Raw genomic sequence first — 15,436 nt, 5'->3', positions numbered from 1 at the left:
CGGGTGTGGAGTGAGCCCTTGCCCTGTCGTGTTCTGGGCACAACACCACCGGCAGCGCGGATAGGACATGCTAAGTTCCCTATCAGTTGACGCTTGACATGCCGCTTGGTCCTGGCCGTCCTGTAGGTTCCTGGATCCCATGGGAATCAAGGTTGCCAAAGCCGCCTGGAATAGAACGGTCCGTAACTGGCTCCCAGTTGCCCGGCGCGCTTGGCAATGTTCTCTAACCCGGGTCAATGGGTCAACGGGTCGAAAGAACGAGCCCCACCCTGCCATAGCCGTCGAGATAAATACATGCACCACATCCTCCCCCTCTCCCCCTCTCTTGAACTTGCCCATCACACACGAACTCGAGCGCAAAAGTTAGCATGCGCCTCGGCCGCCTGCACTTCCACTCGCCCATCCGGCTAACCCTCGTCGGGCGCGCGATCGCGCTCCTCACATTCGAGGCCCTCTTCAACATTGCCTGTTGGGTCGCAGCCGGACTCTGCTTCAGCCAGGCCGATGGGTTGCTCGGTATTGCCCTGCTGGCGTGGACGCTCGGGCTCCGCCACGGCCTCGACGCAGACCACATCAGCGCCATCGACAATGCGACGAGACAGATGGTCTCCATGGGCCGCCTGCCTATCACTTGTGGACTGTGGTTCAGTCTCGGCCACTCGACGATTGTCATTGCGGTCAACATTGCTATTGCTGTTAGGTGAGTGTTACGAACTACGAGCGGAGCGAGCAGAGAGTCGTGGGCAGGTAGGGCGCGACGTGTGCAGGCCATGAGCTGTGGGCTGGGAGACCATCCGGCTCAGTGCATCGAGCGGCTGCCGCAGTGGCAAGTGGAGTGGGAAGTGTGGGCCGACAGCGTGACTAGCGGCAATGATAGGCAATGAGGTGACAACCCTAGCCGCCCTGCCGAAAATTGCAGATGCCCGCGTGATTGCCGATGAGCCGTCTTGTTTTGCTTCTCTGTCACAGGGATGGACTGCTTCCCTGTGATCATTCCGCTTCCTGATTTCTCCTATCTGGTGGGCGGGTCATGACCAAACTCGGCGGCGGGCGAGAACATCTGGACTTTGTCTGCTTGCCGAAGAGTGGATATCCTGACCCCCGGCGGCGTTGGAGAAGCTGGAATGACGATGAAGGCGATATGGCAATCTCAGCAAGCCACACAAGGCCTGACGATTGCCGATGGAGTGCCTTCTGCAATCTCCCCAGCTGCATGACCACTCTGGGCAGACCGGAGTTGCAGTAGCCGTGACCAACGCTCGTCCTTCTCCTCCCTCCCCCGATCTCCTGTGAATGGCAACAATGAGGCTAACCCTAGCGTGGACATCTACGACAAGCTCGAGGGCGTCGGCGCCATAGGCGGCATCGTCGGCACGTCTGTGTCCGCCTCCTTCCTCTTCCTCGTGGCAGTCATAAACTCGTGGTTCCTATACGACGCGCTCCGGCACCGCCGCGCTCGCAAGGCGCGGGAAGCCATGGGCCTCCCGCCCGCCGAGGACGAGACGAAGGCGATTCACGGCGGGGGATGTCTCGTCCGTATTGTGGGACCCATCTTGAAGGCGGTGGACAGGCCCTGGAAACTTTATCCGGTTGGCATTCTTTTTGGATTCGTGAGTTCCACGTTTGGTCGAGCGGGGAGGAGGTGAGGGGTAAGAGATGAGGGGGCAGGGAGGACAGGGAGGAGGACCGAGTGCGGACTCTGCAGGACCAGCCGATTGCATATCGACTCCTGGCTTGAATGCCGCCGAGGTCGCCGCTCCCCTGCGTGCGTCCTGTATCTCGACTGTGAGACTGAGGTTCTACCGTCGTCACTCTGCTCTCCCCTCCCCTCTTCCTCAGCCCTCATCTTCGTCCGAGCAACGTCAAAGGCAACATGAGCTGACATCCAGGGCTTCGACACAGCCAGCTCCATCGCCCTCCTCGCCCTCTCGGCCATCGCCAGCAGGGACCATAAGGGCAACGCCATCTCGCACGGCAAGATTGTCGTACTCCCCTTCCTCTTTACGGCGGGCATGTCGCTTGTCGATAGTCTCGACTCGATCCTCATGCTGTACGCTTATGCCCAGCCTGAGCTGAGAGTCAAGGGGAGGTGGAGGATTATCGAGAAGAAGCCGCTCCTCGGCGATGGTGATGAGGGCGTGGATGAGGGTCGGGAGGAGACGGTGGCTGAGGGAGGTATTGAGGGCGAGGTCGAGAATGTGGTGGTAGTGGGAAGGGAGAGTGAGGAGAGAAGCCAAGCTCGGAGGCAGGAGCGACTCGAAAGTTACGACTATGAGGCTGCTGAGCCCGTCTTGCCTGCCGTGGGCCCGTCCACTTTACTCGAGGTCGATTCCAAGCCCGACGACAGTGGCAAGGGCACCAAGCCCGACTCCAAGCTTGACTCCATGCCGTCCGAGATCACCTCCAATCCCTTCGAGACCCCCGCCGCATCCCCTCTCGACAGCACCAAGTCCCTCCCCCTCGTCACCGACCCGAACACCGACACGAGCACGAAACTCACCGCCGAAGTGCACAACGAGCTCGAACCCAACGCCCGCGTCATGCACACCAAGACCGCCACCATGTCCTCCCTCTCCATCTCCCTGACCCTACTCTCCATCGCTGTGGCGCTGTCCATCTCGCTGATTGAGATCATGGGCCTGATCGGGGAACAGTGCACGCCGTGTCGCGAGGCGGCTGAGGCGGAGGACGGAGGCGGATTGGCGGGCAGTTGGTGGCGTGCGTGGGCCCGCGCAAACGATGCGAGCGGGTACGTTGGTGCTGCCATTGTGGGGTGTTTCGTTGCTATTCTGCTCATCTATCATGGTGTCCGGTGGGGTGTGAAGCGACACAAGAAGAGGCAGGCGATCGAAGTGTAGGGGATCTTGCATGCACATCTAATCACGAAACATTTTACTTCTGCTCATAAACTGCTCTGTTGAAGGGTGGGGGGAAACTCAAACTGGGAGACTAACGTCTCACGACTCGCTACGCTCATCCTGCGCTCGTCGCTGCTTACCACCTGCCAGCTCCTGACGGACCGTGGTGCCCGTGCTGACCTCCGTACTGGTTGTTACCGCCGTACTGGTTCTGCTGCTGGCCCCACTGTCCCTGTCCCGGAGGAGGGGGAGGCTGTCCATAGCCACCACCGCCGTACTGGCCGGGAGGAGGGGGAGGGGGCTGTCCGTAACCGCCGCCGCCGCCGTACTGCTGGGGCGGGGGCTGGTTCCATCCGCCCTGCTGGCCGCCGTACTGCTGCTGAGGAGGCTGGTTGAAGCCTCCCTGCTGGTGGTGACCGTGGCCGTGCTGACCGTACGACTGGTCCTGTCCGTAGTTAGACTGGCCGTAGGACTGCTGGGGAGGGGGACCCGGGGGTGCGCCATACGACTGCTGGTGTTGCTGGTGCTGAGGCTGGTGCTGCTGGCCGTACGAGTTGTTACCGCCGTACGACTGCTGAGGCTGCTGGTTGTACGAGTTGTTACCGCCGTACGACTGTTGGGCACCGTCGTCCATGCCACGCCAGGCGTGCTGACCGCCCTGGCCGAAGCCCTGCTGCCAAGGCTGATGTCAGCTATTGGGCCGTCATGCCAGCAGCTCGAAGCACTCACCATCTTGCCACTAGCAAGGTCCTGGCCGGCGTTCAGGATATTGGCACCAGGCTGATATCAGTTGCTGACGCCAAGAGAAAACTCACCACGTGCACGTTGTGCTGCGCGAGGACGGCCTGCAGACCACCGTCGGGGAGACCCGCGGCGTGGACGTGTCCCGTGTCCGCCGAGTTGTCACCGATGCGCTTGTTCTTGCCGTTGCGCACGTTGTCCGAGCCGAGACGGTTGATGATCTCGTTCTTGTCGCGGCCAGTCTGCTCGATCCAGTTGCGCATGTGCTCAAACATTTGCGTCTGGATCTGCGCTGTAGGGTTAGCTTGAGCCTGTACTGGGGAGCTTACAGTTAGGGTTGCGGAAGTCGGGGTGGTGCAGACAGCCGAGAATGTCGGTGATCGCCTGGTTGGGGTTGATGTTGCTGTCGCTCCAGCACTGCACAATACGCTCGACCGAGTACTGCACGATGATCTTGGCGATCTGGCCGGCAGGCTCGTTCAGGATAAGGGCGAAGTGGTCCTGCAGTTAGCTCTGCGGTGGAGTCTTCCCCCAGCTCATGCACCTCTCAACCCACCTTCGAGAGGAAGGAGTGCGTCGGGTCGGTCGAGTTCGGGTTGTTCCAGACCTCGAACTGGTCGTCCTTGTGGGCGTCAAGAAGCGCCTGGGACGAGTCGCCGAGCGCAGTGGTCGCAGTGCCGAGAAGAGGCTTGACGTACGGCTCAAGTGTGGTCATGATGAAGACGGAGACCGAGTTGGAGATCTTCTCGACGAGCGCTCCAAGGAGAGGGATCTTGTCGAGCGTGTTCTCAATCTTCTTCATGACCGAGTCACGGAAGCTGAGAATCTTCCACAGCGTCTGGTACAGCTCCTGCGGGCTCATCGTGGAGGGGTCCTGCGACGGGCCGTTAGCGCGCATCGACTGGATGTCATCCATTTCGCGCGACAGGCTCTGGCCCTGTCCGTCCGGAAGGTCCAGGAACAGCGAACGAAGGGTGTTAGCCGAGTTCGACTGGGCGTCGCTGATGCTGCGTGAGTTCTCGAACGATTTGGAGAGGTCCGAGACAGCGGCCTGTTGTCAGCTTATCACACCACCGCGGGCAGCTTACCGAGGACAGCTTGTCGCCGGCCTCACCCATGAGCGAGTGAATGAAGTCGGCACCACCGAACGATCCCGTGACGAGGGGGAAGACAGGGCGGCCCTGGGGGCTGCGGATCTGAGTGTTGCGGCCGACGTGGGGGAAGACGTTCTGGTATCCGAGCGAGATGAGGACAAGCTCGCAGTAGTTCGAGTGCGCGGTGAAGTCCTCCCTGAAGCGTTAGATCGTTTCTCCGCTGCCATCTTACAGAGTGTGGAGGGCCTGGCCAAGAAGGCGGAAGGCCTCGTACTCGGCGGCCGAGTTCTTGGTCTGGACAAAGTTGCGTCCAGCGTCGATACACTGCAGCAGCGTACGGCGCACGAGGGCGGAGGAGGTATCCCAGTGGCCGCGCTCTGGTTGTTAGCTGGAAGAGGATGTGGAAAGCTCACCATTCGCAATGTAGTTCTTCATGCCCGACTGGGGGTCGATCTCGAGCTCGCGAGGGTCGACCGGGGGGCGCAGGCGGGGGTCGTACTTGCGGGGGTCCTCGCCCTCGCCGTAGCCCTTGGGGTTGTCAATGTGCTCGGTCGGGAGGTAGGTACCGAGACGCTCCTTGGTGACCTCGAACTCGCCGGTGGCGTAACCGTGGGCTGGCAGGTTAGTCGCAACCGAGACGCTTGAACATACCGAGGAAGCCGAGGACCATGACGATGTTCAGGACAGTCTGGAGGGGCACCATCTTGAGCGACGCAATGTCGACAGCCTGACGTCAGCTTTCATCAGAGAAACGTCCAGCTCACCTGGGAGTAGTCTCTGAGCCAGTTTCCAAAGTAGGTGCGCTTCACTGTATTGTCAGTTCTGGCCCAGCCCTACAACTCACCGTCGAGGCCGCTGAACTTGACGCCGCGGCTGAGGAAGCCGCCTCCGGTGATCTTGATCATCTTGGCGATGACATCTGGTAGTCAGCTAGAGGGAACACAGCGTTGGCTAGTATTACTCACCTTCAATGTCTCCGTGACGGAAGGCCTTGTCCTCCATGTACGAGTAGGAAGGGATATTGCCTGCGCCGAAGGCATAAGCCTTGGGCGCGAAGGAGAGCGCAACGATAGCGATGGCTATGAAGAACAGGGTGTTCCTCGCCATGGTGAGATGAGGTGGTGGTGTGAGAAAGGGTCAGGAGAAGGGGAAGGTGTTGTCGGGGGAAGGCGTAAATATCTAGGATGCAGCCGTCAGATCTCGGTGGACAGCTGTGGACGCCCATGGACGGTGGTCAGTCGGGTTGGCCGGCGTGCCCGTGTCGTGCGTGCCCAGGGCGTGGCGGTGCGGTGGCGATCGTGCAGCCAGGAGGCCAGGAGGCGGAGCGTGCCGTACACGCGTCACGGTTTCCCCGCACCTTTACCCCGCAGCCACCAGGACCGTCTTACACAGGAAATCGCACAGCACAGATGCATCCTCATCAACCATGAGCACAGCATTCGGTTCTTATTCTTATCATTCTTCGGTCGGCTGTCACCCCAACGACCGGAGGAAGATGGAAAGCGATGCATGCGAGACAAAGTTGCTCCGGAAAAAGAGTGCACGCGCAGACCGGGGATCGACATGAGCGATCGGAACGGCAACGTGTCAACCGTGCCTTGGCATCCCGGCCAAGCTTTGGTTCGCAGACCACCGTGAGAGGGCCGCATTCAACCGCATTCAACCGGGTGGACAGCTGGGATGCCATTCACTCAACTTCCTCCGCAACGTGCAACGTTCGTGGACGTTTCGATGTGGTCACAAGGGCCAGGTGATACGAGCGAGAGCTTCTAACCCCACCAGGTAGCGAGGTTGTCGCCACAGCCCGAGGCTGCAGAGGTCGTCACCTAATATGCCCGACACCTCCAAGCGACGGTGCAATCGCAATACTGTAATCGCAAGCGTCTGTCGGCCGCTGTCCGAGTTGGACATCACCCTTCAAGCGGACTTGCTCACGCCCAGGAAGCATGGCGGCTGAGATGGTGAGATCTTTTCGAACGACGATCCCCATGAACATCACGTCTTGGAAGTAGCGATCGTAACGCATAGGCTCTGTACGCAAGTACTGCTATAGTACTGAGCTGCCTCACTTGGATTGCGGCGCATGTGCTAATCGTTGACCTCTCTGCGCTGGCATGTAGCATCGTGGTGCCATGGTGCCAGTCCGGACTGCGTGGTCGCGGCGGGCAAGGGCGCTCGATGCATCACGCTGACACGCTGGACGTGGTTTCACGATGAATGGGCCATACGCACAGACTTGTTGTGCAGAGCCTAACGGTGAGGGCGTCAAGTGTTTCCGCGTAGGACAAGGATCTGGCGGCGCGGAGAACGGTCGAAAAGGGTAACCAAGGTCAGTCGGTTCAGCATTCTGCATGCGCTGCGAGCTGACTCCGGTGACTAGGCGTTTCAGCCAGGAATTGACGGCGGCACGGCAGCAGGGAAGCCTGGACTGGTGAGTATTCAGTGGCAAAGAGCGACTTGGTGGGCACTCCGCAAAGTTGTTACAACCGTTGTTGTAGGTGGAAGAGTATATGGGCTGTGAAATGGGAGTGAATGTTTTGTTTGTGGAACGTTATCTTTGGAGTGCGTCATCTCCTTGAGCAATGTTTTGATGGTTGGAGGTCGTGTTAGAGTTTGGATTCATTGCGCGTCGCTCGACCAGTCACCACAGCGCGCGCTGAGGCATGCAACGGCTTATGGAGGCCAGGCTCAGCACCCAAGGACGCGTTGAGCGGTATCAAAACCCACGTCATGGTTCCTTGTGTTTAGTGCTTGATCGTCCTCAGACATTCACCTGCGCCCTTCGCCCTCAGCACTCAGCTCCCAGGCGAGACAGGCCATGCGGGTCAGGGTCCGATTGAGCTCGACCATGGGTCCACCACCCAGGCAGGCGAGACATGCCAGGCATGAAGGCAGCCCGGCCCTGTCACAGCGCGCCGCTGCGGTCAAGGCCACCCACCACATTCAGCACCCAGCGCCTGCGCCTGGACGAAAACAAAGTCAACAAGGATCCATCCTACCCTTGCATCTCCTTCCCGCTCTCATCTCCCCCCACACACTATACCCTTTCACAACACACACTCTCTACTACTCTTTGACATTGCCTGCTCCTATTCCCACCAACAACAGTCTCACTCCCCGTCTCTCCTTTCTCCTTCTTCCTCTTTCTCTTTTCCTATCTCCTACCTTCTCACCAGTCACGCTCATTCAACGCCGCCACGACGCGCACAGGTCGGCGACCAAGCGTGAGTAGTGCCAGCTCGCCTTCACCACACCGACTTCCTCTCCTCTCGATCACTTCCTCCGTCTGCTTTGAAAAGGCCCGCCCCTGCGCTAGGCTCTTTCCACACACACCAAGCGACGAGCCTTTACTCCCAACACACTTGCATAGCCCGTGCAAGCCTACCAAACTACTCTTACCCGCATCTACCACGCCAGCTCACACCACTGACACCGTTCCAGCTTCTTGATCCAGCCTCCGTCACAAACACCCGCAAAGGACTCTTCCCTCCTTGCCCCGACGACAACCACCTTGTTCGCCAGGTCGGGTATCGTTCGCCACTTGTGATCGAGAGAGCTGGTTCATTCTTCACCCCCATATCTTTCAACTTGTGTGTTCTGTTTGATCCGCGAGCCTTGACTGGTGCTCAAAGCTTCAGGGGGAGCCGCTGCTAAGCAGCGCTCCGACACGATCCCCACGATTACCACCCAACTCGCTCGCTCTCCGTCCCCTGAGCTCGCAGCGACCACCATGAACCCGTCATACGTCCGGACACAGCTGCAGAAGCTGCTCGACGACAAGTCGAACAAGCTGCACATGGTCGGCACCATGGGCCAGAAGATCCTCGCCCAGCAAACCGAGCTCGAGGAGCGTATCCGAGAACTCGGCGACATGGACGAAGACGGCGGCGCGGAGATCAGCGACGCTACGAGAACCAAGCTGCTCGAGCTCCAAGACGCCATCAAGGGCTGGGACTCTGATAACCAGACCCTTATCCGCGAAATCGGAGGAGATCAGGTGAGTCTCGCGGCACAGCGTCCTGTGTGCGTGTGCAACGACTGACGCCAGGCTTTCGTCGAGGTCAACTCCGAGCCCTATGCTGCGTCCGACTTCGGACCGCCCTTAGAGACCCCCGATAAGCGCACAGGGACTCAAAGCCCGAACACGCTCACGCGGCGGCAGCGCAATGCGCAGCAGAACCGAGCCCTCGATATGGAGTTTGCGACCGAGATCGGCCAGAACCTGCTCGTCGAGGTCCGCAGACTGCAATCCCTCCTCACCGAGCGTGACCGCACAATCACGCACATGAACGAGGAGAGAGATGCATGGGAAACTGAGCGCACCAAATTCGCTACCACTATCAAGAACGCAGAGGCTACAGTCGGTGAGTAAGCAAGGGCTGGAGGCCACCCGGTAGCTAACGGCAGACCGTTACAAGGACGACAACTGGAACCTTGAGGTTAGCCTGCAGGAGCTGCGAACACAGCACCAGGACATCCAGAGCCAGTTTAGTAAAGCGTCGACCGAGCAAACTCGCCTCACGAAGCAGCTGGCGTCTGTTCGCGAAGCTGCCGAGGCCCACAAGACGGAGGCCGAGAAGAACGCTCAGCTCATCGAGGAGCTCAGGGCGAAGCACGACACCGACATGGCTCAGTCCCGCAAGGCTGCGGCCGGACTCGCCCGCGACAAGAGTGATCTGCTCTCGGAGCTGAACGCCGAGCGACAGCGTGCCAATGCCGCTCAGAAGTCTCGTTCCATGCGTCTCGGCAGCCCTGCCGTCCGCAATTCTTACGACTCTGACGATGACGATGTCTTTGGTGCCGACCCCAACACTCCCCGACGCAGGGGCCCTGGATTCGATGCCAACGACCAGGCCCTCTCGCCGTCTCAACTGTACGCCTCCGACTTCGACTCGCCCAACCACTCCCCCGAGAAGACCTACCCGCGGTCACCGCTGGGCGAGATCTACGCCGATAACAGCCAAGTGGAGGAGCTGCGCGAGTCGCTGGCCAAGGCGCAAGCCGAGATCGCCGGCCTCAAGGAGCAGGTCAAGGCCGCCCACGAGGCCAAGGAGTCCACTGCTCCTTCGAGCAACCTCGAGGTCCCTGAGATCAACGAGTTTGGCGTTATTGACGATAAGGACGACATGAGCAAGATGTTCTCTCTGCGCAACGGTGGAAAGGGTTCGACCCGCGGCCGACGAGGACGGGGTGGATTCGCTTCTTCGTTCTCGCGCAAGCTTGGATTCCCTCGGGGCGCAACCAGCCTTGCCGATTCACCCGTCATCGCCGATCAGAGCTTCGACTCCAACTCTTCGGGCACTCCTGATCTACTGCGCAGCCGTAACATCGATGACTCTCCGGCTTCTACACGTGTTGCGTCGCCTCTCTCGAAGCGCAACGATGCCCTCGGAGAGACCCTCGGAGATTCACTGGGTGACGCTTTCAACGAAACTGCACCTGCCACTCCCCCCGGTCTTCACCAACGCTCGCACTCCATCGCTAGCACTGTGGACGACTTTGTCAGCGCATCCGGACACTCCCGACAGGCTTCAGAGGCCAGCGTTGCCGGCCCGACTCTTGCTCTCAGCGATGAGCTCGCTGCTCCTGAAGCTTCCTCTTATGCCGATGCCGCGGTTATGACCGACGACTGGTCGCCTGAGAGCTCTGTCTCCCCTCTCGGAACTCCCCTTCCCCAGGGCTCTGCCACCACCCCTCGCGCCGACCAGAAATCATTCGACATCGAGACGACCCCGCAGACCGCTCCCATCCAGCTCGCCTCGCCGGCGTCCACCCAGTCTACGATTATGGACACTGAGGCTGAGACCGACTTCGAGGACTGTCGCGAGACTGTTGGCTCTTTGACCCCGGTCCGCGCCATGACTTCTGACTTCCCGACCGACACCGAGGCCTACGCGACCGCCAACGGTGGCAACGACTCCAGTGCCGACTCCGACTCTGACGACCAGAAGGACAAGGCTGCTGGTGGCAAGGGATTCCTCGCCTTCGGCCTCGGCGCGGCTGCGGCTGCTGCCGGTGGCTGGACCGCTCGCCGTGGCATGCGCAACTCTGCCAGTCGCGAGAAGATGACTCTCAACGTACCCTCCGGCGACCACGTCACTGAGCGCATCGTCGAGGTCCCGGTCGAAAAGATCGTGGAGAAGGAGGTCATCAAGGAGGTCCCGGTCGAGAAGATTGTCGAGAAGGAGGTCATCAAGGAGGTTATCGTCGAGAACCCCGTCGAGGTCATCAAGGAGGTCGAAAAGATCGTCGAGGTGCCCGTCGAGAAGGTCGTCGAAAAGGAGGTCATCAAGGAGGTCATCGTCGAGAAACCTGTGGATCGCATAGTCGAGAAGGAGGTTGAGAAGATCGTCGAGGTCCCCGTTGAGAAGATTGTCTATGTCGACCGCGATGTGGAGAAGATTGTCCACGTCGACCGCGAGGTACCTGTCGAGAAGATCGTCCACGTTGACCGCGAAGTCCCTGTTGAGAAGATTGTCCATGTTGACCGCCCTGTCGAGGTCGAAAAGATCGTCGAGAAAGAGGTCATCAAGGAGGTCGAAGTCATCAAGGAGGTTCCTGTCGAGGTCATCAAGGAGGTCGAGGTCATCAAAGAGGTCGAGGTCATCAAGGAGGTCCCCGTCGAGATCGAGAAGATCGTCGAGAAGGAAGTCATCAAAGAGGTTCCTGTCGAGGTCATCATCGAAAAGGAGGTCGAGAAGATTGTCGAGGTCCCCAAGATCGTCGAGGTCGAAAAGGTCGTCGAGAAGATTGTTGACCGCGAGGTCGAGGTCCCCAAGATTGTCGAGGTCGAGAAGATTGTCGAAAAGACGGTCGAGGTCCCCGTCAATGTCGACGTCGAGAAGATCATCGAGAAGGAGGTCATCAAGGAGGTCCCCGTCGACCGCATCGTCGAGGTTGAGAAGATCGTCGAGAAGATCGTCGAGCGCAAGGTCGAGGTTCCGATCGAAGTTCCTGTCGACCGCATTGTCGAGAAGACGGTCGAAGTTCCCGTCGAGAAGATCGTCGAAAAGGTCGTCGAGGTCGAGAAGATCGTCGAGGTCGAGAAACTCGTCGAGGTCCCTGTCGAGAAGATCGTCGAGGTCGAAAAGACTGTCGAGGTCGAGAAGATCGTCGAGGTTCCTGTTGAGAAGATCGTCGAGGTCGAGAAGGTCATCGAGAAGACGGTTGAGGTCCCGGTCGAGAAGATCGTTGAGATCGAAAAGATCGTGGAGGTCCCCGTCGAGAAGATTGTCACTCTCGAGAAGACGGTTGAGGTTCCCGTCGAGAAGATTGTCCAGGTCCCCGTCGAGAGAATCGTCGAGAAGATTGTCGAGGTCCCGAAGGAGGTCATTGTCGAGAAGGTCGTCGAGGTCCCCAAGGAGATTTACATCGAGAAGGTGGTTGAGGTCCCCAAGGAGATTGTCGTCAGCCGTGCCACCGACGACGGCCATGCCGACCCTCACACTGCCTCTCGCCAGCTCGACGTCGATCGCCCGACGACACCGACCAATGCCAACCGCTCGCAGTCTCCTGCTGGCGGCCCGTCGCCCGACCTCAGCTTCTTCCGTGTCTCGCCTGGTGCCAACCTCGACTTCTTAAAGTCTCCTCCACCTCCTCGCAAGTCCTCGCCTCGTGCCCTGGACGTCAAGAACGGCCACGGCTTTGTCGAGGGAGCTTTGCACTCGCCCGGTCTCGACCATGCTGGCGGAAGCGCGCACTCGTCGCCTGCGCCTGACAAGTCGCGGTCGCCGACGATCAACGTCCCGCCCCCTCCTGTCAGCCCGCCGCCGGTTGGCACGCCCGTGCGTAAGTTCTCGGCCAACCCTATTCGACCTGCGTCCCCCGCGCCTGATGACTTACTGAAGAGGGCTTCCAGCTCTGCGAGTGTGCACAACCGTGGTGCTCGTGGTGCGCCCTCATCAGCGGGCCAGGCCATCCGTGCGAACTCGTTTGCTCAGACTCCGACGCCTTCGCCTGCTGCGGGTCTCGGGACGGCCACTATTATTATGGGACCCCCTAGCATGCCTCCTCCCAAGTCAACGACCCTCCACAAGGAACAATCTGTAGCTTCCATGCGCTCGCAAACCAAGTCGGTGGTCTCCCGCGACCCCGACGCCTGGGCCAAATCGCGTGCCACGGTTAAGCGCCGTGCCACGGCCGTTATCAACGAGCGTGAGCGCGAGCGCTCCCTCTCGCGCGCGAGCGAGTACGCCTCTGTCAACTCGAGTGTGTCCGACTTTGGCCGCATCCGCCACGAGTCCATGTCGTCGATCGACTCCATTGCCGACCCCAGCCGTCGCTCTGTCAGCAACGGCTTGACTGGCCCGTCGACCGACCCCGGCACAATCCACGCGATCACGCAGACGATGATCGGCGAGTACATGTACAAGTACACTCGCCGCACTCTTGGCCGCGGCATGAGCGAGAACCGACACAAGCGCTTCTTCTGGGTTCACCCCTACTCCAAGACACTGTACTGGAGCACGCAGGACCCGGGCTCTAGTGGAGCTCCGGAGTCCAAGGCCAAGAGCGTCTTCATCTCGGGCATCAAGACGATCGAGGATTACAATGCGGCGCCGCCGGGACTGTACGGCCAGAGTATTGTCGTGAACACGCTCGGCCGCGAGATCCAGTTCACCGCCCCGACCAAGGAGCGACACGACCTCTGGATCACGGCACTCCGAGTTCCTGTTAGCGCACCAGGGCGGCAGCGGGGGGTCTAACACGCTTACCCCGTCTTCCGCCGCGAACGCCCTTCGCACGCCTCACCGAGGAGCTTCGACCATGAGCGGCGGCACGCGGCGCCTGTCCGTAATCCCGGACGAGCGCAGTGGGCACTCTGGCCGCAGCGGGCGCAGCAGTGCGCAGAGCCTGCGCTCGCCCAAGAGCCGCCTCAGCATCCGCTCTCTCGAGGCCAACTCGACTCCTAGGGCGAGCTCGATCATGCGGCCCGCGTCGTCCCTCTCCTCCCGGCGGCGGACGCACTCCGGTGCCCCTGCCCCCCGTTTCGGCGGGCACAGGTACAAGGGCACGTACCGTGGTGCGTCTGTTGTGGACCAGTCTCCAGCCTACGACGAGATGGGCGTCTTAGCCGGCCTCGACATGGACACGGACCTGGACGACAGCTTCGAGGGCCTCGACAACGTGCGCGCGTGCTGCGACGGACGCCACCTCGTCGGCGACCACAAGCACCACCACAACACGTTTGGAGGCAGAGACTCGGTGCCCAACACCCCCGTCACGCCGTCGCGCGTCCGCTCGCCCTCCATCCGCTCCCGCGCAAGCAGCATCCTCTCCACCGTCAGGCGTAGTACGACTGGCGCGTTGTGAGTCCGCAACACACCCCTCCCTTTGGGCTCGTGATCGACTTTCAATGGTCGGACATGGGTCCAGTCCACTCTTTAATATATCCTACATCCCCCGCCCACTCGATATCCTCAGTGAGCACCCCCTACTTGCCTATAGTTTGTAATTGGTCCCGATTAAGTTTCCACACGTCCACACGGCAACGGCAACGAAGTACGACAGTTTGGTCGGCCCATTGGGCTGGACGCTTATGTATGATACGCCTCAGATCCGAGCTGTTTGTTTAGCGGCACCAGGGCTGGGCTTGAGGCACTAACGGACGCAACGGCTTCTGACCTCAAAGCAATCCTGGGACCGTAACGAGTGCATCGTGAACGCCTTCCAAGTATATATTACAGTATCTCCGCGATTGCTGAGAGCTACCTCGACAGCGACGCGGGGCGCATAAGCTCGCACTCCTCGTCAGCCTCCTTGCGCCTCTGCTCGGGTGTCAAGACTCGGAGCCTGTATTCCTCCCGACTCAAACTTTCTGGCGGATAAAGCGCTCCGCCTCGGACTCAGTGGATACCTCAGCACCAGCTTGCGGGGGCATGTTGCAGCGCGTACGGTCGTACCGGGGCGGGCGGGGTGGGCGGGGAGCAGGTAGATGACCTTGTTCGTATGCTTGAACTAACATGGACTCCTTGGACTATGCCATTCTTGTCTGCCATGGATATGAGCCCTTCCCATGACTTATCCCATTCAACATTAGGAAGGGGGAGGGTCACTGACAAAGTGTCCTCTTGATAGCCTCGCTTTTCCTCAGGTGATGGCTACTGCAAAGATCACTTGGTGGCGGTGGTGTCCCGCAAGATCTCCATGCCCTCAACACCCTCGACACCTTTCAGAGAGTCTCCCTGGCTTCAGCACAGCATCCTTGGCCCAACCAGCATCACACATTGAGGATATGTGTGACACAACTGGGGATCCTGGGTGTCACAGCCTGTGACTTTTTCGTGAGTTATGTCTGAGATCCCAAGCTCATTGGAAAGAGCATGATCTGTTGGGTAGGATGAGCACAACGAAATCTGATTTTGGCCCAACTTTTGGTATGGATATTGGCCATCAAAGGAGGGAAGAGTGAATGAGAGTGAGAAACAGGTGCGAAAATGTACGAATGAGGGTTGGAGGTGAGCCTTGCTAGATTCACACTTTCCCACAGTCGACTCAGTGACCCAGTGCGTGGCCGACTTGCAACTATGGGCTGACGAGATGCTAGACTGAAGCAAGACTTGCACTGGCAGCAGTGTCACCTGAATGTGTGCACCTTGCTGAATCACAAAGTCCAGCAGACGAAATTAGGCTGAAACGGCTGTAAAACGCCGATGTCCCAGACTCGGGGTCTGTCGTAGAGACTGGGGTGGCTCCGTCCACCGTAGTGACCCGATACACGGACAGTGCTATCACCAACGGGAT

The 15,436-nt window shown here is 59.7% G+C and overlaps 3 protein-coding genes across 3 annotated transcripts; 2 read left to right on the top strand and 1 right to left on the bottom strand.

Annotated features, from left to right (window-relative positions):
• Positions 1–368: 368 nt before the first annotated feature.
• On the top strand, positions 369–2,858 carry A1Q1_05391 (uncharacterized protein; the record flags this gene model as incomplete). The annotated part of the gene is made up of 3 exons (XM_014322123.1): positions 369–700; positions 1,247–1,610; positions 1,890–2,858. The coding sequence occupies 3 exons, from the start codon at positions 369–371 to the stop codon at positions 2,856–2,858; spliced, it is 1,665 nt and encodes a 554-aa protein (XP_014177598.1).
• A 34-nt stretch (positions 2,859–2,892) lies between these two features.
• On the bottom strand, positions 2,893–5,800 carry A1Q1_05390 (heterokaryon incompatibility protein HET-C; the record flags this gene model as incomplete). Its single annotated transcript, XM_014322122.1, has 12 exons — positions 2,893–2,941; positions 2,999–3,531; positions 3,588–3,608; positions 3,674–3,891; positions 3,929–4,100; positions 4,156–4,473; positions 4,688–4,885; positions 4,926–4,987; positions 5,107–5,307; positions 5,458–5,496; positions 5,538–5,612; positions 5,659–5,800. 12 exons carry the CDS (start codon positions 5,798–5,800, stop codon positions 2,893–2,895), a joined length of 2,028 nt encoding a protein of 675 aa, XP_014177597.1.
• Positions 5,801–7,541: 1,741 nt separating this feature from the next.
• On the top strand, positions 7,542–13,398 carry A1Q1_05389 (tubulin binding protein; the record flags this gene model as incomplete). The annotated part of the gene is made up of 4 exons (XM_014322121.1): positions 7,542–7,917; positions 8,326–8,690; positions 8,742–9,057; positions 9,101–13,398. 4 exons carry the CDS (start codon positions 7,542–7,544, stop codon positions 13,396–13,398), a joined length of 5,355 nt encoding a protein of 1,784 aa, XP_014177596.1.
• Between the last annotated feature and the right edge of the window lie 2,038 nt (positions 13,399–15,436).

Source organism: Trichosporon asahii (genome assembly GCF_000293215.1).
Source record: "Trichosporon asahii var. asahii CBS 2479 unplaced genomic scaffold scaffold00071, whole genome shotgun sequence".
Taxonomy (NCBI): domain Eukaryota; kingdom Fungi; phylum Basidiomycota; class Tremellomycetes; order Trichosporonales; family Trichosporonaceae; genus Trichosporon; species Trichosporon asahii.
The sequence above is the reverse complement of the archived record's forward strand: the minus strand, read 5'-3'. Positions and strand labels throughout refer to the sequence as shown.